Source organism: Barbus barbus (assembly GCF_936440315.1).
Source record: "Barbus barbus genome assembly, chromosome: 8".
Lineage (NCBI taxonomy): Eukaryota > Metazoa > Chordata > Actinopteri > Cypriniformes > Cyprinidae > Barbus > Barbus barbus.
The window spans coordinates 16,743,674-16,765,555 of record NC_136736.1 but is presented as its reverse complement, the minus strand read 5'-3'; the positions used below and the strand labels follow the sequence as shown (position 1 = coordinate 16,765,555).

At 40.4% G+C, this 21,882-nt stretch overlaps 1 protein-coding gene and 1 pseudogene across 3 annotated transcripts; one reads left to right on the top strand and one right to left on the bottom strand.

Moving 5' to 3' along the window:
* Window positions 1-1,729: 1,729 nt before the first annotated feature.
* LOC306874010 (gem-associated protein 8-like) lies at window positions 1,730-7,483 on the bottom strand. 2 transcript variants are annotated; one of them, XM_079423667.1, is made up of 4 exons: window positions 6,870-7,483; window positions 6,618-6,659; window positions 6,080-6,467; window positions 1,730-2,280 (listed from the first exon to the last, which is right to left on the bottom strand). In XM_079423667.1, the coding sequence occupies exons 2-4, from the start codon at window positions 6,618-6,620 to the stop codon at window positions 2,024-2,026; spliced, it is 648 nt and encodes a 215-aa protein (XP_079279793.1). In that variant the 5' UTR covers window positions 6,621-6,659; window positions 6,870-7,483; the 3' UTR covers window positions 1,730-2,023. The 2 variants fall into 2 exon arrangements, with proteins under 2 accessions (XP_079279793.1, XP_079279794.1); XM_079423668.1 differs by having other exon boundaries at window positions 6,080-6,484; window positions 6,870-6,981.
* A 26-nt stretch (window positions 7,484-7,509) lies between these two features.
* Window positions 7,510-21,556, top strand: LOC306873929 (splicing factor U2AF 35 kDa subunit-like; annotated as a pseudogene). The gene is made up of 8 exons: window positions 7,510-7,553; window positions 9,257-9,362; window positions 15,778-15,843; window positions 16,479-16,528; window positions 18,663-18,758; window positions 18,912-19,049; window positions 21,268-21,356; window positions 21,445-21,556. The product of its transcript is annotated as a splicing factor U2AF 35 kDa subunit-like (transcript).
* Window positions 21,557-21,882: the final 326 nt, after the last annotated feature.

Genomic DNA, 21,882 nt, shown 5'->3' with positions numbered 1-21,882 from the left:
AAAGACAGTAAGAGACAGTTTCTAGGTGATAGATTGCACCATAGTTCTTGACTAATGATTAGCATTACATAAAGTACATTTAATGCAAGTTCATCTTGACAAAATGAGCTCAACCTCTGTGCATTTTAATTCAATGAATAGTTCACCCAAAAATTAAATTTAGCTAAAATTGTACGCAACCACAGGCCATCCAAGAAATAACGGAGTTTGTTTCTTTATGGGGACAGATTTGGCGAAACTTAGAATTACATCACTTGCTCACCAACGTATCCTCTGCAGTGAATAGGTGCCCAAACAGCCGATAAAAACATCTCAATAATCCACATGACTCCAGTCCATCAATTAATCTCTTGTGAAGTGAGTTTGTAAAAAAAAAAAAAAATCCATCATTAAGGCATTCACACTTAATATTGCTTCTTTCAGTGAGTTTTAATTTTGGGGTGAACTGTTCCTTCAAATGTTTTAATAAATTTTGGAAGTAACCACTTTTTGCACTTTATCAACATGCAGTAACGCACTGACGTGATGTTTATAGCATCCAGAGATGCTATTATTTGAAAGATATTTGCTTTAGCTACATGCTCATTTGTAGTTACTATAAGGTTTTTTTTTTTTTTTTTTTTTACATGTTACTGCCTTATTTGTCCAAAATTATAATTTTTCACTAAAAAAACAAAAATAAAAACATTTTTAACTTCTTGTTGGAACATTTTCCAAAAATCAAGATCCCATGTTACGAAGATGGAGTGCAATACAAGCTATTTAAGACAATATTTGCTCATTAGACGGCAATGCTGACCTAAAATGCTAAATGTTTTCCCCTCGCTCTTCACCGTTCCCAAATGTCAGACCTCAAATACATAAAATATTACCCTTTTTAGACATATTTTGTGAAATAAAGAGTAAAGAAAATACTATACAAAACTTATTGAAACAACCAGGGGCCAGTTGCTTGCATAAACTTAAGACTGTGTCTTAACTAGTTTGACCAACTACCAGTTGCCAAGGGGTAATCAGTCTTACGTTCCAATACAAATAAGACCAATCTACCTTTTCATAACTGAATTAAAAAACAAAAAAAAAAGACTGACTTTTTAAGACTAATCTAAACCGCTTATGCAACCAGCCCCAGTACGGTACCCTTGTAAGACCCCATCATAAAAACACTTTCTCACTGGATCGAAGCAAATCTCATAGATGACATATTTTGATCTCAAAAAAAGTGAGTTTTCACTGAAAGGTGAGGAGTTTGCACCTATGAGCATCAAAATCAGAGACTTGCCTTTCAACATCAACGGTCACAGAACACACCATTAAAACAGTGATCTTTCTACTTGTATCTAAAGAGATGGATGTTAAAAACAAGAATATATAGGCAAAGACTTATTTTTTCTCATTGAAAAACTTTGATCAGATAAGACTATCATCTCTAAAGCATAAAGCACTAAAAACATCATACCATCTGCCACACCCATACACATTTCAATGCAAAACATTTATTAATTAACCAAACCACATTAATTAAACAATGACTTCTTTGCATTAAAAAAGGAGAAATTTCAATGTAAAAACTGCACCAGAGAATAAGCCGGCAAACACCGTCTCATGTGCTCATGTGAGAAGCAAAAAGAAGAGATAGACAAAACACATTAACCGAAGACTGTGGGAGAGGCAATGACCTAGTAAGGGAGAAATGACTACATGAAAAGAACGACACTGAAATCTAAGCAACACTTAATGAGAAACTTTAAAGATAGAACAGCGTAGATGCCACTACATACAGATGTCGCAAAAGAAAATGTGTAAATTGGGAATTGCAGAACTCCAACTCAATTTCAAAGTTTTTACTGATCATACTGAACATTTATTAAAAGTACTCTCTAAATGCTTTATCGGTCTATAAGGACCTAACAAGTGTTTGTTCTAAATATGCGAAAGGTCCTCACAGTCGCTGATTTGATGCATCGCTTCAGCACTGTCAGCACTGTTGTGCCTGGCATACTAATGATGGGGTCTGATCATCCTACAGGTTTAGTGGTATAACAGGCCAGTACTTGGGCTGTTTTTTGTCACAGTTGCGGTCAAAGGTGAGCTGCATGGCTGTTTCCATCCCCTGAATCTTTGCTGCATCTTTACCATACAGCTTCATCATCTCTGCAGTCCTCCTTTCTCCTGGACGCTCTGAAGGAGGCAGGCTGCTGCGCCAGGAAACTCTGTGCAAGTCTTGGTCAGCTAGAACATACAAGTCCTGCTGCTCTGCCTCCATCTGCTGTTGTTTCTCTACATAGCAAAGAAATGAGTAATGTCATTACTAGAAACATCACTTAAGGGTTTAAGATCAAAATAAGTGGCTTTTCAAGTAATATTTTTTGAGATAAAAAGATCGAGATTGGTATTTTGGTGTTCGAGCACCTTAATGAGAAAAACATTACATTTTCCTTACATTAGTTAATGCTACCACCATGACAACAAGCAATACATTGTAACTCAAATATATTGCACATTTTTCATGTCTCCTATACTAGTGGATGACCACAGTTTTCACTTAAGGATGTAGATTTTATATGAAGTTAAATACACTTTGTCCCCAAAGGAGAAATGTGTGTTGGACTCAAGGTGTTTACATTGACAAGACCACTGGATCCATAAATAATGTACACACAATATGCACAATTCCTATACTAACCCTGAAAAGACTATCATTCATTATTTAACATTTTAACTGACATGGGTATAAAAGACTTGGTTATACCTACACATTGGAAATCTACTATAAACTTTACCTGAATTGTGAGGTTACCAAACCATACGGTAATGCCATATATAATTCTACTCTGTAAGTGCCTGATAGAATAAATGCATGATTTTCTGCTCCACTCCAAAAATCCTAAGTCTACACAGAAAATACACTCGTTGCTGCACACAAGAACAAATTGCATCCACATAAATCCCCCAGCTGAGTTTATGATCCATATGGATACCAAGGTACTTGTAGGAACATACTTGCTTAACTGATGTTTCATGTATAAACACTGGTGTGTGATCACCTATTGATCTTGGGTCAAAGATAGTCTTTGTGTTTAAAATAAGATTGTTTAAAATCACACCACTCTACAAACCTTGATACCTCTGAGAAATAAACTGACAAATCAGTATTCTCATACAGAAGACTAAGTATAGCTGTGTCATCTGAGAATTTCACTATAAAAGTTAGTAGAATCACAACTTGAACACTCGTTGGTATACAATGTAAAAAAAAGATAGGAGAACTAACACATCCCTGTGGAACACCTGTGCTAATACCTTTCAACTCTGATAAAGTATTAAATCTAACCTGTTGTGTCCGATTAGGCAAAAATGAAAAATACCACCTTATTAAAAATGGATTCACATTCAATGTCTTCAATTTCTCAATTAAAAGGTGAGGCTTAACGGTATTAAAAGCAGAAGTAAAATCAACAAATAACAGCCGTGCGTAAGCTTTTGAATTTTCCTTATGTTTAGTAATAAAATAAGCTACAGTATTAACAGCATCTTCTGTATTATGGCCCTGCCTATATGCAAATTGTAACGGGTCAAGAATAGAGTTAACTTCTGTCTTTAAAACAGACACCATGCATTTCTCAATTTCTCATTACACAGGATGTCAAAGCTACTGGCCTAAAACCATTTTTTTCACTCAAACGTGGTTTCTTTGGTAATGGAAAAATAGATTTTTTTCCAGAGATCAAGTATAATATGAGAGTCCACAGATTGCTGAAAGATAGGACACCATGCCACAGCAAGTTCCTCTGCACAAGATTTTAACAAAGCAGAGATACCATCAGGACCGGTGGACTTTTTGGTACACAGTCTACTGAAGATTAAACAAACTTTCTGTTGGTCAACAATGACCCTATCAGATGTGTCCTCTATTATTAATGACTCCAAAGCTTCTCTACATTCCAGTGAACACTCCTGTGCATTAAACCAGAGGTAAAAGTCATTTAACTCATTTGCTTTAAAGACTTTATATAGGACATCAAGTGCAACCAAACAAGTCTAAACACTACCATAAACAATTTTGGTTTCTAAATATTAATGTTTTTGTGCCAATAATTGTTGCTGGCACAAACTATGCTTATTTGTAAGCAAAACTTTAATGTAGTTTAGTTTGCAGGTTTATTTTCTACCTTTAGTTTATTATTTTCCAGATTGACGCCATGTCACACATGTTGGAATCAGTCCATCTCACTTGGTCCAAAAATGTTAAAGTTGGTTGCTTGACCATTCATTCATTCGGCCTCTTTCTCTCTTTCTTCTCTACCCGTTGTTCTGTCTCTGTGACAGTTCCTCAGCTCGTCTGCATTCATAAGTTACTGCTATGTAATAAATAATTTTAACTCTTAATAGGTCCCAATTTAAAGTTTGCCAAAGCTCCTAGTGGTCCCCAGCCCCCTGCTTCATAACCAGTGTTTGACAAGCATAAGCTATTATGTTTATATAATCATAAATGTAACATGCACTTCCTCACCACTGGAAAAAAATAATTAAAAAGAAGTCTCAAACCTGAAATGTTGCATGTGCACTATACATACTTGACTACAACCTAAAGAAAGTTTAGGACTGAGATTCAAACTCTTCCATTAGAAACTGACAATAAACGTATAAACCTTTAGCAAAGTTACATATTTATATATACACACTATTAAATGTGCTCTAGAGCAGGGTTCTCACCTCTGGCTTTCCTACAGAGTTTAGCTCCAACCCTGATCAAACACACCTGAACAAACTAATCAAGGTCTTCAGGGTAACTAGAAAGTTACTGGTAGGTGAATTTTATTGAGGTAGGAGCCAAACTGCTCTATTGACTGAAGTTTGTTAACATTGGTAAAACCAAATTTTGCTGTAAGAGATATAAAACTGAAAATGGTGAGTGCACATGGAACCATCATAAATCTTTCCACCCAATGGTCAAATTATAATTTGAATAATACTTTATATAAAAAAAATCTTTATATTAACTGACTTTGTATTAATGCAGTACAGGTACTGACAACCGTCTCCCAATGGTTTACATTATGCACAAATAAGCATTATTTGATTCATTAATCAGGTGTTTTTGATTATGTTTGGAGCTGAACGGGAAAAGTGGATCTTGATGGCCAGAGTTGAGATCCCCTGCTCTACATGCTTAATTTGTATTATTATTATTATTTAAGATAGCCTTGTCCTTGCCATCAGTGATCATATCAGAAAATATTCCTGTACCATCATGAATCACTGTACTACACTGTTGTCAACCAAGCCAGTACTTTAAAAATGAGACCTCATACTATCAGGTCAGTATTCAACAATGAATGAGTAATCCCAAAATGATTGGAGTGAATTATTAGAGTGCACCTCTCCTTTAAGCAGGCTTAGTCTGTAAAACAGATGGCCAGTGTGAAGAGACTGCATGACTGCAGTGGGGACATTCTGGGATAATGAGTTTGGCACAGCACCACTGCTCCTTTCAAGCTCTCATCCAACATTTCCCCACATAAAAGAATCACCTAAGCATATCAAATTGGGGAAGAGAAGATTTTGGGTTGCATACATTCTTCCTGATATTTCTGGTTGCCAGTTCTCACTTTATATCTGCTTTCGTTTTAGGTTTTCTATTATGTAATATCTATTTTTTGTTTGTTTGCTTTGGATTATGTATGTTTTTGTCTGCTGTCCTGGGTTTAGACTTACATCCTATTAATTTGTTGTTTCCCTTTTCCTTTGTAAAAGGACCATGAGGTCCTGATAGGCGGCATATAAACATTTCTGAATTATTATTATGATAATAAGTAGCTCAAAAGAGGACCCATACAATCACTATGTTCCAGAATTTAAAAAAACTAATTAAACTAAGTTAGTCCAAAAATTGTTTCAGCAACAGAAAAACTAAAAGTATCTCTATAATAATAATAATAATAATAATAATAATAATAAGAACAATAATATAAACTACATGGTGGTCCTAATATGGAGTGAAACCCAAAAAAGTGCAAGTTCTTACAGCTGAAAGGTCAGTTTTAAGAAAAATGTCCACGTGTTGTTAAACACTTACTGAGTTCCTGCCTGTGTTGCTCTGTCTGGGCAAAGTATTGTCGCAGCTCTTCTGAGATGTCCATGTTACTGACGTCACACTCAATCTGGCTCTCATCCGAACTCTCCTCCATCTCACTGTCTGAATCAGTGGCCTCATTCTCCCCTTCTTCTCTACCTGTCATTCTGTCTCTGTGAGCGTTCCTCCAGCTCTCGTCTGCATGCCAATCTGAGTATCGCTGGCTGGCAGAGGGGTACATGGAATACAGTGCCTGGAAGAAGCCAGCCTCCAAAGCTTTTCTGTGTGCCCGCTTATGCCTCTGGTGCCAGTTCATGGCCTGCTGGTAGTGCTGCCAATACCGGGCGTAAACCGGATGGGCGTACCACACCTCTCCAGCACCCTGACTGGCCTGGAACACAACAAACGCTTTTGATGCTGACTAATCAGTAAAAAGTGCTTAAAATGATCACTCTGTTTCATAATGCATATAATCAGTCATAGAGCCTTCATTGGCTGTATTAATATTGATCAATCAGTTACACAGAAGTGTAAGACTTACCATTATGAAGAGGCGACTAGTTAATGGAATCTATTTCTGTACCTGTTAGAAAGAAAGGTAATAGCTTTATTTCAGCCACCAGTAAACATTTATGTATGTAGAGCAGTGGACAATGGAGGCGAATGATTTTGCCATAATACAGATAAACTTCGTGAGTGCTCTTTAATCAACACAAGCGTACTATCAAGACTCCGATAATTAAACGTATTAGACATTAAACTTAAACTAGCATTGTTTAGTTGCACTTCTCACCACTCATGCCTTCCTCTGCCACGAGAGTCAGTAGAATCAGAGCTGTTTTAAGGAGGAGATGGCAATCTGTCGTTCAATGACTCGACCACGTGCTCCTTGTAAGCCAATCATTTAATGGCTCTGAATTTGTCGGTTTTACCACAGCTGGAGTAAACAGAAAACTGTTCAGATTGTACAGGCATGTAATTCCTTAGATGTCTTTGTGAAATTTTGTTTAGTCCCCATAGACGGTGTATTATTTTAGTCTTTGTTAACAACTGTTTTTGTTATGTTGTTCATGCATTTATTGTTCAATACAAGTCTTTGCCAGATAATGTCGTAAATGACTAGTCTAGCACTAGTCTCCTGTTAGGATCTCATCGTGTTAGGCATTGTTGAGCAAGATTGAAGTCTCCGCGTGTAAAGCGGTGGCTTTGCTATCTTATCACACGACCAGTCCAGTAGGTGTTGGAAGAAAAATGATATTGGTAATTTGACGACTGCGGCAGATGAGCGGTTACTGAGAAACATAGATATATCTCTACGCTGAGAAATGCTGAACAATAATCGTTCTCTCCTGCGACATCTAGCCTGCAGATGGAAGCGTGCGTACGTGCGCGCGCTCGTGCTGACGTAGATCGCAGATTCGCATCCGTTCAAGATGGCGGAGTATCTTGTGTCCATATTTGGTACAGAAAAAGACAAGTAAGCTATATTAACCCCTTAACTGTCACCCCCCCCCCCCTTTTTGAAAGTGTACTATTTAAAGTTAAATTGTAATAATTCATGAATGCTTTTGAATACAGACCTAAGATTGGTCTCCTTTTAAAGAAGACAATCAGCAGATTATTGCAGAAGTGAAATAATTTCAAAAAACGAAAGTAAAAAAAAGTGATAAAAGTTTAAATTTACTGTAAATAACATGTACAATACTATTATTATTATTATATATTATATAAAATAAATATTTTACAAAATATATTTTAATCCAAATTTGGCATAAAATTAAAGCCATATGTCTAAATATGTTGTGTTCCAAATTTGAAGTTGATATAAAAAAAATTGAGGTTACTATGCAATTTTGTTTAGGCGTTATACCACAAACAGCCACCGGGTGCCATTCAAACCCCATTGAAGTTTTTTTATGCACTTTTCTGTAACAAATGGATCAATTTCTCTCTCACTCTTACTCCTATAACCACCAAATATGGAATCCTGAGACTCAGACCTTTCCGATGATATGTATTTTGTCAAGATTATAAAACGTTTTGATTCTATAAGACCGTAATACATTTAGAATATGACACTTCCCACTAAGGGGGAGGAGCCCGCTAAAAGATTTTAAAGTACCATTTCTATGGTGACGCAATATACGATTTCAAAACGGTTTTCACAGGATGAATTTTGAGATTTTAAGCTTTCAAATGATATATAATATATGATGATTACCAGTGTTGGGGAAGCTACTCTGAAACTGTAGTTTGACAAGCTACAAGCTACTCGTACGTTAAAGTAGTTAAACTACAGTCAAGCTACCCTTTTGGAAAAGTAGTTAGCTACACTACAAGTTACTATCAAAAAGTAGCTAGCTACATTGAAACTACTTTTTATTTTTTTGAACAACGTATATTATAAATAACTGAATAAGTGTCTGAGGAATGTTTTAAGTAAAATATTTAGTGTTTAAAACAATGCAATACAATTCTGTTTAATTATGGTTTTATTACACAACACTCAAATATCTCAGACTGTTACAAAAAGTGTAACCTTTACTTGTCGTTTCTTTGAGAGACATGAACTTGGACAAATAAGGCCATGGGTAATTAACGTTAGTTGTTTCTCCATCCTCCAAATCTGCCGCCACGTCTTGCTCCATCATGGATAATATGGGTGTGTCAACCCACTTCTGTACATAGATATATATATAAATGAGTCTTGGACCTTTCCAATGATATATAGTTTGTCACGATTAGATTAGGATTTAATGGTAATATATTGAAGTAAAGTTAGGTGTCCCGTATACGGGACGGTGACAGTTAAGGGTTTAATACATTTAGTTTGAACGGTGCAATATTAACTGATTTGTAGGCTAACACACCTGTTTGTCTGCTGAGCTTTTACATCCGAACGCAAAACAATGTTTTTGTGTGAGATGCGATGCTTCCGCGTTGCTCATGCTGTGAAATCAGACACTGCTGCCTAATAAATATATCTGATGTAACGTTACTGACAACATGAATAAAAAAAAGAAGGATTGATTTCTCTAGTTTTTCAGTATTTGGGATTAAAATATTCTGGCTTTGTCCGTTTAGAAAGTTAGAATGGACACTTTGTATGATCTTGTCACATTAATGTCAATGGCGTGTCATAGTTTTCATATCAGTCTGCGTCCTGTTTGTTATTTCTAGGGTCAACTGCTCCTTTTATTTCAAAATTGGAGCTTGTCGTCATGGAGATCGGTGTTCTAGATTGCACAATAAACGTAAATGTATGTTTACATCTCAAACTTCACCAGTATGTTTTCATTTCCACATTAAAATTGGTTTATTGATGTTTAAAGTGAAACCGACTTAATATGTTTGCTAGTGTAGCGGGCTGAAGAATCACACGACAGGTTGAAGTGCAACAAAGTCCCCGGAGGGTGTATTTATTAAACAAAAAGTGTGTGAAAGTCCCAACGTGTCTCGTGTCCGTCTTCAGTGCAAGGGGATCCTGGTTGCCGGCCGGCTGAGTGCAGGGTGCTCTGTGTCCTGTGCTCGGGTGGCGGGCTGATCGGTCAACTGCTGTCTGTAGGAACGAAAAGCACAACATTAGTTGGCTTCCTTGAGTCGTTGCTCACCCGAATGTCTTGTATCGCGGCTTTTGTAGCCCTCTTCTAAGCCGTGTCAGCTGGGACCGATCAGCCCGCGGTGATTGGGAGCAGATGAATCTCCTCCGTTTCCAGGGCGATGCTGATAGGTGCCCGGGACACGTGTCACCCCCCCCAAGCGTCGCCCTGGTCCCCCAAGCGAGGGGGGAGGTAGGGGCTGGAGGAGGGGAAAACCCTGACAGACCTGCGAAAGCTGCCCGTCAAAGTGGAAGTCCTGGAGTGCCAGGAACCACCGTGTCACCCGAGCGTTTGTATCTTTAGCCCGGGCCATCCACTGTAACGGGGCATGGTCGGTGATAAGGGTGAACTTCCGGCCTAAGAGATAGTACTTCAGCTCCAGGACTGCCCACTTGACGGCCAACGCCTCCTTCTCCACCGCTGCGTACCGTTGTTCAGTTGGGGACAGCTTTCGGCTGATGTAAATCACCGGGTGTTCCTCACCGTCCTGCACCTGCGACAGTACGGCTCCGAGCCCGGTGTTGGATGCGTCCGTCTGTAACAAGAAGGGACAGTTAAAGTCGGGAGCGCGCAGCACCGGCTCCGAGGTGAGCGCTGTCTTCACCCGTTGGAAAGCGTCCTCCTCGTTGGGTCCCCACTTCACCTTCTCTGGCTGTCCCTTCTTGGTCAGGTCTGTCAGGGGTGCTGCTAAGGAGGAGAAGTTGGGAATAAAGCATCGGTAATATCCCGCCAACCCCAAAAAGGCCCGTACCTGAGTCTTGGAAGCCGAGATATTTGGCTTCTGGAAGGGCCAGATGGCATTTCCTGGGGTTGGCGGTGAGCCCAGCCCGTCGCAGCTCGAGAAGCACGCTCCGAAGCCTAGCTCTAGGTGGTCCGGGCCAGTGGAACCGGTCTCTAATCCGCTGGGTAGTGTTTTGCGCTCCGAGGTGGCCGGCCATTGGGTGGGAATGGGCCAGCTCCATAACAGTTTCAGTCTTAGTGCGGGGCACTACCAGCAGCTTTACTTCCTCCCCTCTCCGCTGTGCGACACAGTATAACAGGCCATTTTGGACTATGAAGTGAGGGGTCGGGTGAGGTGGCGGTTGAACCTCCGTCCCTTCGACCACTCTCACCTGCTTCCAGCAGTGCTTCAGCCGATCGTCCTCGAGCTGCTCTTTTGCGAAAGCTCCCCCTCCCCTAACCTGCTCGAAAACATCAAAGAAAAGGTTAGAAGTTTGGGAAGCATCACCATCCCAGGCACTGTCCGACGCGAGGAGGACGGGGCGTCGTCGGGGACCTCTGCTGGACTTTTTCCTCCGGCGGTTCCCGGCGAGGCTGGTAGGCTGAGTAGTCGCGGCGAGTAGCTGTTCGAACCCCGGCCAGTCCCTCCCCAGTAGCACGGGTACGGGCAGGTCCTCCACCACACCCACTTCGACGGACCAAGAGCCCGGGCTTGCAGCAATGGTGACTTGGCGGGTTGGCACGTCTCGTGTGTTGCCGTGCACACATGTGATGGGCAGGCGGGCTTTGGCTCCCACCCGTGGGGGAAACAAGGAGGCCTGGACCATGCTCACCGCACTGCCGGAGTCCAGTAGGGCCCAATACGGTCGACCATTCACGGTTACCTCGACTTGTGGCGCCTCCCGTGGTGGTTCTTGGTGCACGGCGCAGCCTGCCAGCCAGGCACGATGGGGCGAGTGTGGTGGTTCGGTGGCCCCAGCTCGATGGCCTCGACCAGCTCTCCAATGGTCTGCGGGTTCCGCATACCGACTGCCTGCCGAAGGGCTCGAGGAAGGGCGTGGAGAAACCGGTCCACGACGACTCGTTCCGCCACTTGGGCGGCGCTGGGGTCCCCGCCGAGTAACCAGTGGTGCGCGAGGCGAGAGAGTTCGGCGGCTTGGGTGCGGGCTGGCATCCGGCTGTTGTATTCCCATGTCCGAAACAATTGTGCCGCAGAAATGGAGGACAGGCCGACACGGGCCAAGACTTCTTTTCGGAGCTCATCATAGGAGTCCACTAGGTGCGTGGGCATCGAAAAGTATGCCTGATGCGGCTCGCCGGTTAACAGCGGCGCCAGTATCCGCGCCCACTCCTCTCGCGGCCAGACTTCCCGCGTGGCAATGCTCTCGAACATTTGTAGATATTTCTCTACATCGTCGTGGACGGTCATCTTCGGCAGGGTGGCTTGGGCTCGGGGGTCTGGTAGCGGAACCCGCTGGGCAGCAGCGGTGCGGAGCGCGGCGATTTCGCGCTCGGTTTCCCCTTGTCGAGCAGCTATATGTTCCACAATCTGCTGCTGCCTGATGCTCACCTCGGTCAGGTGTTTCAAGAGCTCTTCCATGGCTGGGGAGGAGTCGCCGCCTGACGAGAAACCCAAAACAGAAGGGAAAAAAGAAAATTGTGGTTACGGGGTTTGTGTGGTGGTCGGCGATTCTTCAGCAATCTGCCCACATTCTCCACCAGTGTAGCGGGCTGAAGAATCACACGACAGGTTGAAGTGCAACAAAGTCCCCGCAGGGTGTATTTATTAAACAAAAAGTGTGTGAAAGTCCCAACGTGTCTCGTGTCCGTCTTCAGTGCAAGGTGATCCTGGTTGCCGGCCGGCTGAGTGCAGGGTGCTCTGTGTCCTGTGCTCGGGTGGCGGGCTGATCTGTCAACTGCTGTCTGTAGGAACGAAAAACACAACATTAGTTGGCTTCCTTGAAGAGTCGTTGCTCACCCGAATGTCTTGTATCGCGGCTTTTGTAGCCCTCTTCTAAGCTGTGTCAGCTGGGACCGATCAGCCCGCGGTGATTGGGAGCAGGTGAATCTCCTCCGTTTCCAGGGCGACGCTGATAGGTGCCCGGGACACGTGTCACACTATGTAGAGTTTTTAGTGTGAAAAGTATATAGTTGAATATATATCTTACATTTGAATACATAATTGAATTGACAATTGCTCGTATTGTCATATCTTGCCACACATTTATTGAAAAGTTATGAAATATTTTCATATTCACTTTTACATGTATGTGTTATTCTATAATGCTGCACTTTAATGGAAGTTTTGTCAAATAACAAATTTTACTTTGACTTTCAGTCATAGTCAATCCATAGTTTCAGTAGTGTTTAGGACTATTTTGTCTTAAAGCACCTGAGATCTGGGGCCTATACCATGAAGCCAGTTTAGTTTGCACCTTTTTTACAGTCTATGGTTCACACCATAAAAGTGGCTTGGCCTTTAACAGTGTTCTTCGCCATAGTACTTTCAATGGCTAACCCGCAGGCTGGCTATATTCTGGATAAGAGATTCAAATCAAAACTGGACCAATCATCTGTGAACAAAGTGACACATCTCTGACACAAAGTCAGTGCCCCAGTTTCTCTTCTTCCTAATTGACAGTCACTATAGCAAATTTATAAAGACAAAATTGTCCGGCTTTTTGCGATGATTGATTATTGTAATTATTTTATGTATTTTGTCCATTGCACATTTTTAAGCTTAATAATCAAGCATGTAGTTTAGATTAATATAAATATACAACTAATATATAATATAAATACACTTTAGAATTAATTGATAAACAAGATGTAACCTCACCTCACCCATCTGTCTATAATATATATAAAAAATATTATCAACTAACTTCACAACTTTCACTTGCACTGATATACAGTAGCTTGATGTTTTGTTTTAATTATCTTCTTTCATGGACAGCTCTTTTCTTCTTGAACTGCATGTGATTGGCTGTTTGTTACTGCTGTCACACTTTCATGTGCACATGCTCCATGAACTCAGGATCAAAACCTGAGTTGACAGAGACAGTTGATGATCAGCATCATGTTACCAATAAAGCCTGAGTGTATTGTTTGGTTTTGTCAACTCAAAACTAATTCTGTGATCCAGAGTTTGTTCAGCTACCATCATGGTGCAAGCCCCAGATCTATGAGTGTTGGATAATCCATTACTTTCTGAGATGTGCTTAAGAAAATCAAATGGTCAGCTATTTACCAGTTAGGACTTTTTTTTTGGTGAATAGTGGTCCCTCCAGGTTTTAGTCTTTTGGATGTACAAAAACATTTTCCTCAGCATCATTTGCATCTCTTTTTTGTGTAGACAATTGGTATTTATTTATCTACATATTTTGATTTCTCCCTTTGCAGACCATCTTGATACAAAACATCTACCGTAACCCCCAAAACAGTGCACAGTCCCACTTTTCCTTGAGATAATGCTAGCACGTGAGCAAGAAATCCCATTTCTGTCCCAGATAATTGATGGAGAGGCAGCCTCAGCACTGATACTCTGGACCCTTACTGTACTTCAGTAAATTACACGCATCAAGTAAAAAGTAACTGAAAACTTGCTGTTTCTAATAAACAGTAAAAGTGATGGATTTGCTTTTATAATGTGAGATTGTCCAGGCAATTGTTCGATACCCCTTTTCCAACGACATGATTCTTGAATTGTTTCACACCGTACATTCTCGAGAGATTTTATACTGTTCCATCAAAGAAAAAACAGTTCTGGTCTGGAAAAACTGGTTCTGCAACATCCGTAAACGTTTTCTGATCTGGAACCAGGGCCCCATTTATAAAGATGTGCATAGAATATTCCTAAATGTGAACGTACAGCCATTTCTGAATTGTTCCTTCAAATGATTTATACAATGTCTATAGCACAAAAGGAATTCCCTAATTCATCCCACATTATAAATCACACTTCATCTTAAAATGAATTAATCTCTTTATGTTTTAGAAGTTGGATCAAATGTGATTGTACCTGTGTTTTATAAATGAGGCCCCAAGAACCAGTTACATCACAATATTTTGTAGTTAGGTAAAATTTCCTGAACAACATCAGGTTTGGCTAGCTACTTCATTGATGCTTGCAGCAAGGAGCAGTTTCTCATTTCTTGCAATAAATACATTTACAAATGACTAATAGGAAAAGCATTCAGCATTGATTTGCGCAGGCCATGTGTGCTCTACTTGCAATATATTCTTCTTAAGTAAAGTAAAGTAAAGTCGTGACGTATTGTCAAGTATGGTGACCCATACTCGAAATTGGTGCTCTGCGTTTAACCCATCCAAGTGCACACACACAGCAGTGAGTAGTGAACAAATGCACACACACACACACACACACACACACACCGTGAACACACACCCGGAGCAGTGGGCAGCCATGCTGCAGCGCCCGGGGAGCAATTGGGGGTTCGGTGCACCTCAGTCGTGGTATTGAGGGTGGAGAGAGCACTGGACATTCACTTCCCCCACCTACAATTCCTGCGGGCCGGGGACTCGAACTCGCAACCTTTCGATTACGAGTCCGACTCTCTAACCATTAGGCCACGACTTCCCCCTGAGACTACTGAGACACAAGGAAAATGGAGAGCTTGTAAAAGAAAGTAAAGAAATGCTGAATGCTGGTTTCATCTCCTGCATAACCTGTTACTTCACCATTCAGTTTGTGACAAGCTCCCAGTTTGCATGAAATTCTCAGTTTAAACGCATGATCTGTTGATCCTCAGATTTGATATTTAAATATATCCTGTTTGTTTGTGTTTTAACACTCTCCAGTAGTTTTATGATGGGCCAGTTAATCTAAAACTTTATTTCTTATTTGCATGCTATGGCACCATATTAATGGAAAAGGGGAATAAGAGGTGCTGGGTTTGTGTTGATTCGAAGATAATTTTATTGTTTACTTTTAAGGTAAGTTTGAGTGCAGACTCCAGTGACGCCCACCTTTATTTCTGTCCAGTAAAGGACTCCGTACTTTGACGAAAGCAGATATCTTGTTTTTGATTTGGACATGACAACATCAGTTTCAAATATTGAATTATCCGCATAAGTTTAATTAGAGCCCTTGTTTCAAGAATAAATGTTAACTGAGATGTACATATTTACATTATTATTTACAGAAGATACTTTTCTGCTTCATCAAAACCCTAAGACCTTTACGTAGCAGTTGTCATCTTGGATGGATCTCTGACCTCTCCTGCTGACCCCACTCTCCCCAATTCACTTGTTTTCAAAGTATTGCCTAATTTATAATGTTGATATTTCATGTGGTCTGTAGACCTGGATGCTAAACAGTCTTAGAGTTTCTTTTACAAAGATGCACATTTTGTATTTCAGACCATTGTCCTCATGAACATATACCGTAACACTCAAAACTCTGCCAGTCTGCTGATGGTTTACACTGTAAGTTGCCCCCCACTTGCTTGCAGGAGTCTGCGGCATTGAACGTTTCTTTACGACTGGCACATATCAAGAGAATCCATAACAATGTTAAATGATTAGATCCCATAGTTTTTTAAAATACAACTTTTCACAAACACTGCAGTGATTGAACCTTGGCCATATGTTTATAAGTATAATGAAGGTCTATTTAATTCAGGATTTATGTTATGCAGACACTTTATCCCCAAGTATGCATCACTCCTAAAAATATTTGTTAGGGAATTTTATGGGTAACAAATAACAATGAGACCTATAATGGCATGTAATATTGTTTTATCAGGGCAACAGATTTGTCTTTGACCCATATTATGATACAGTCTAATCAATACAAAGGCTTACTGTGTGTCTGCCAGATTGGCCTGAAATATTTTCCTTTCTTAATTCTCAGTTTAAACACATTATCTGTTGATCCTCAGATTTGATATTTAAATATATCCTGTTGGTTTGTGTTTTAACACTATTCAGTAGTTTTATGATGGGCCAGTTAATCTAAAACTTTATTTCTTATTTGCATGCTATGGGGGCTATATATCAAAATATTGTACTCGAATACACCTTTCTGTGTTCTATATTTATATTTTAAAAAATGTTGCCAGGTGCTGTTAGTGATGTGAAAATGCAGGAACATTATGACGAATGTTTGGAGGTGAGTTCTCATCAAGGATGACTTTTGTTGTGTTTTTGTGGACCCGATTCAGAAATGACTTGGTATCCCAAGGGTCAGAATTCCGTTTCAGGGTTTCTATGTCTTTCTGTATTCTTTACCATGCTAAATGGCTCAAATGTGCACATCTAACATCTACTTAAAGTGATGTTCCTAGAAGAACAAAGCTAATATTTACATACAGATGAAACCATTAAAAGCTGGTTGGGTGAGGGAGAAATCCTGGCAACCCAAGGTTTTTAGTTGTGGAAGCCTGAATGGTGCATAGACATTTAATAGTAACTCTTCCTCATTTTTTCAAACATTTGTCACATAAAATATTTCTTTATTGATCTCACCTTGCTTATTTTGTGATTATATTACATTGTATAATGCTTAATTAGAATCAGTAGTTAAATGAATGCAATGGTTCACCCAAAGATGATGGGACAAAAGAGTGAAATGTTATGTACAGTGGGGCAAATAAGTATTTGATACACTGCTGATTTTTTTTTTTCAAGTTTTCCCACTTACAAAGAATGGAGAGATCTGTTATTTTCATCGTAGGTACACCTCAACTGTGAGAGACAGAATATAAAATAAAAAAAATCCAGAAAATCACATTGTATGATTTTTGAATAATTAATTTCCATTTTATTGCATGAAATAAGTATTTGATCACCTACCAACCAGCAAGAATTCTGGCTCACACAGACCTGTTAGTTTGTCTTTTAAGAAGCTCTCCTATCCTCCACACATTACCTGTGTTAATTGCACCTGTTTGAACTCGTTACCTGTATAAAAGACACCTGTTCACACACTCAATCAATCAGACTCCAACCTCTCCAGTATGGGAAAGACCAAAGAGCTGTCTAAGGACACTAGGGACAAAATTGTAGACCTGCACAAGGCTGGGATGGGCAACAGGACAATAAGCAAACAGCTTGGTGAGAAGGCAACAACTGTTGGCCCAATTATTAGAAAATGGATGAAATTCAAGATGACTGTCAATCTCCCTTGGACTGGGGCTCCATGCAAGATCTCGCCTCGTGGAGTATCAATGATCCTGAGAAAGGTGAGGGATCGGCCTAGAAATACACGGGAGGACCTGGTCAATGACCTGAAGAGAACTGGGACCACAGTCTCAACGGTTACCATTAGTAGCATGGGGGTGGAAACATCATGCTTTGGGGGTGCTTTTCTGCAAAGGGGACAGGACGACTGCACCGTATTGAGGGGAGGATGGATGGGGCCATGTATCGTGAGATTTTGGGCAACAACCTCCTTCCCTCAGTAAGAGCATTGAAGATGGGTCGTGGCTGGGTCTTCCAGCATGACAATGACCCCAAACACACAGCAAGGGCAACTAAGGAGTGGCTCCGTAAGAAGCATTTCAAGGTCCTGGAGTGGCCTAGCCAGTCTCCAGACCTGAACCCAATAGAAAATCTATGGAGGGAGCTGAAACTCAGTGTTGCCCAGCGACAGCCCCAAAACCTGAAAGATCTGGAGAAGACCTATGGAGGAGTGGGCCAAAATCCCTGCTGCAGTGTGTGCAAACCTGGTCAAGAACTACAGGAAACGTCTGACCTCTGTAATTGTAAACAAAGATTTCTGTGCCAAATATTAAGTTATATTTTTCTATTGTATCAAATACTTATTTCATGCAATAAAATGGAAATTATTCAAAAATCATACAATGTGATTTTCTGAATTTATTTAATATTGTCTCTCACAGTTGAGGTGTACTTTAGATGAAAATTACAGATCTCTCCATTCTTTGTAAGTGGGAAAACTTGAAAAATCTGCAGTGTATCAAATACTTATTTGCCCCACTGTATGAGTAAAACATAAAAAAAAGAATAAAGAATTCTTCATTTACTCACCCATATATTGTTCTAAACCTTTATGACCTTTTTATTTCTTTTCTTGAACACAGAAGATACTTTGACTGTTTGGGTTCAAACAACATTGGACCACATTGGCTTTCACTGTATGGACAAAAAAAGTCATACAGGTTTGAAACAACATGAGGGTCAGTAAATGATGCCACAATTTTTTAGTTATTTATTTTTTTGCACTATTCCTTAAAGTATTTATTTCGATATTTTGCAATGCTGATTGATTGTGTTTTCAACAGGAAGTCTTCACAGAAATGGAGAAGTATGGAGAGGTCGAGGAGATGAATGTGTGCGATAACCTTGGTGATCATTTGGTCGGAAATGTTTATGTGAAGGTACTGTAAAATTTGAGTGTGTTTGTGACATTTGCTTGATTGAACAGACAGGTTTATGAAATGAACTATTTCAAACAATGTAGCTATAACAGCCTGCATTAGAATTATACTTGGAAATGTGTAACCGTTTACTTTGTTTTATTGTCTGAACAGTTTCGGAGGGAAGAGGATGCTGAGAAGGCTGTATTGGACTTAAATAATCGCTGGTTTAATGGCCAACCCATACATGCAGAGCTCTCACCAGTTACAGACTTCAGAGAAGCCTGCTGTAGGCAGTATGAAATGGGGTCAGTGTCTCACACTTACCCAGTTATTTCATTGAAAAACAATGACATTTTAAAAATATAGTGAAGTGAAGTGACATTCAGCCAAGTATGGTGACCCATACTCGGAATTCGTGCTCTGCATTTAACCCATCCAACGTGCACACACACAGCAGTGAACACACACACACCGTGAACACACACCCGGAGCAGTGGGCAGCCATTTTATGCTGCAGCGCCCGGGGAGCAGTTGGGGGTTCGGTGCCTTGCTCAAGGGCACCTCAGTCGTGGTATTGAGGGTGGAGAGAGCGCTGGACATTCACTCCCCCCACCTACAATTCCTGCCGGCCGGAGACTCGAACCCGCAACCTTTGGATTACCAGTCCAACTCTCTGACCATTAGGCCACGACTTCCCCACGACATATAATGTCACTTTTTAAGGAAATGACTGATTGGAAACTGTTCAAGACATTGTGTCTAAAGTTCTCATATACAAAACGGGAGAGGGGTTGTGTTAAAATGTTTTATATATATACAGGTGCTGGTCATAAAATTAGAATATCATGAAAAAGTTGATTTATTTCAGTAATACCATTCAAAAAGTGAAACTTGTATATTAGATTCATTCATTACACACAGACTGATATATTTCAAATGTTTATTTCCTTTAATTTTGACGATTATAACTGACAACTAATGAAAGTCCCAAATTCAGTATCTCAGAAAATTTGAATATTGTGAAAATGTTCAATATTGAAGACACCTGATGCCACACTCTAATCAGCTAATGAACTCAAAACACCTGCAAAAGCCTTTAAATGGTCTCTCAGTCTAGTTCTGTAGGCTACACAATCATGGGGAAGACTGCTGACTTGACAGTTGTCCAAAAGACGACCATTGACACCTTGCACAAGGAGGGCAAGACACAAAAGGTCATTGCTAAAGAGGCTGGCTGTTCACAGAGCTCTGTGTCCAAGCACATTAATAGAAAGGCGAAGGGAAGGACAAGATGTGGTAGAAAAAAGTGTACAAGCAATAGGGATAACCGCACCCTGGTGAGGATTGTGAAAAAAAAACATCCAAAAATGTGGGGAGATTCACAAAGAGTGGACTGCAGCTGGAGTCAATGCTTCAAGAACCACCACGCACAGACGTATGCAAGACATGGGTTTCAGCTGTCGCATTCCTTGTGTCAAGTCACTCTTGAACAAGAGACAGCGTCAGAAGCGTCTTGACTGGACTGCTGCTGAGTGGTCCAAAGTTATGTTCTTTGATGAAAGTAAATTATGCATTTCCTTTGGAAATCAAGGTCCCAGAGTCTGGAGGAAGAGAGGAGAGGCACATAATCCACGTTGCTTGAGGTCCAGTGTAAAGTTTCCACAGTCATTGATGGTCTGGGGTGCCATGTCATCTGCTGGTGTTGGTCCATTGTGTTTTCTGAGGTCCAAGGTCAACACAGCCGTCTACCAGGAAGTTTTAGAGCACTTCACGCTTCCTGCTGCTGACCAACTTTATGGAGATGCAGATTTCATTTTCCAACAGGACTTGGCACCTGCACACCCTGCCAAAGCTACCAGTTCCTGGTTTAAGGACCACGGTAAGGTCCTTTAAGGACCACCTTAAGGACCTTGACTGGCCAGCAAACTCGCCTGACCTTAACCCCACAGAAAACCTATGGGGTATTGTGAAGAGGAAGATGCAATATGCCAGACCCAACAATTCAAAAGAGCTGAAGGCCACTATCAGAGCAACATGGGCTCTCATAACACCCGAGCAGTGCCACAGACTGATCGACTCCATGCCACGCCGCATTGCTGCAGTAATCCAGGCCAAAGGAGCCCCGACTAAATATTGAGTGCTGTACATGCTCATACTTTTCATGTTCATACTTTTCAGTTGGCCAACATTTCTAAAAATCATTTTTTTTGCATTGGTCTTAATTGATATTCTAATTTTCTGAGATACTGAATTTGGGGTTTTCATTAGTTGTCAGTTATAATCATCAAAATGAAAGGAAATAAACATTTGAAATATATCAGTCTGTGTGTAATGAATGAATCTAATATACAAGTTTCACTTTTTGAATGGTATTACTGAAATAAATCAACTTTTTCATGATATTCTAATTTTATGACCAGCACCTGTATATGTCTCTAAAGTGATCTGACCATCTTCAGAAAAGCTGTGACGCCACTTTTATTTTTTTATTTTTTTTCATCTTACCATCTCGTCTCACTACAGGGAGTGCACTAGAGGCCGTTTCTGTAATTTCATGCACTTGAAACCCATTTCTCGAGAGCGGAGGAGAGAGCTTTATGGACGTTGTAGAAAAAGGTACCGAAAACCTTCATCAAAGGCCAGTCTTATGCCTTTTGTTAAAGTTGACTTTTTTTTGTTGTAATGGAAATGATCTTTCCATTAGACATTGTTCTCGGTCAAGATCTCGTGAAAGTCGCTCTCGTGACCGCAGCCGTGGAGGTCGTGAACGCGAGAGGAGAAGATCAAGAGTTTGTGAACGTTCTGGAAGATTTTGAGCAATGACAAAGTTTTGCTGCCTATGTTTTGTTGCTTAGTGTCATCAACCAATGACCAGCATTTGTGTGAGACATCAAATGCCATCGTTACTTGCTTTAAAACCTTTGGTTTGTCACTTTTTGTTAATTTTTTTTGTGTACATTTGAAAGAATTTTATTTCTCAATAAAATTGCATTTTTATAAATTGTCTGTGCCACAGGTTTATGTCTGGCGTTATTAAAATCTTGATGAATCAGTCCTGCTGGCTTTCTGCGAGTGTTGTAGGGGTGGCACAGCATTTCTATTCATTGGTTATGTATTGCTCATTGAACAGTGGTATCAGTTT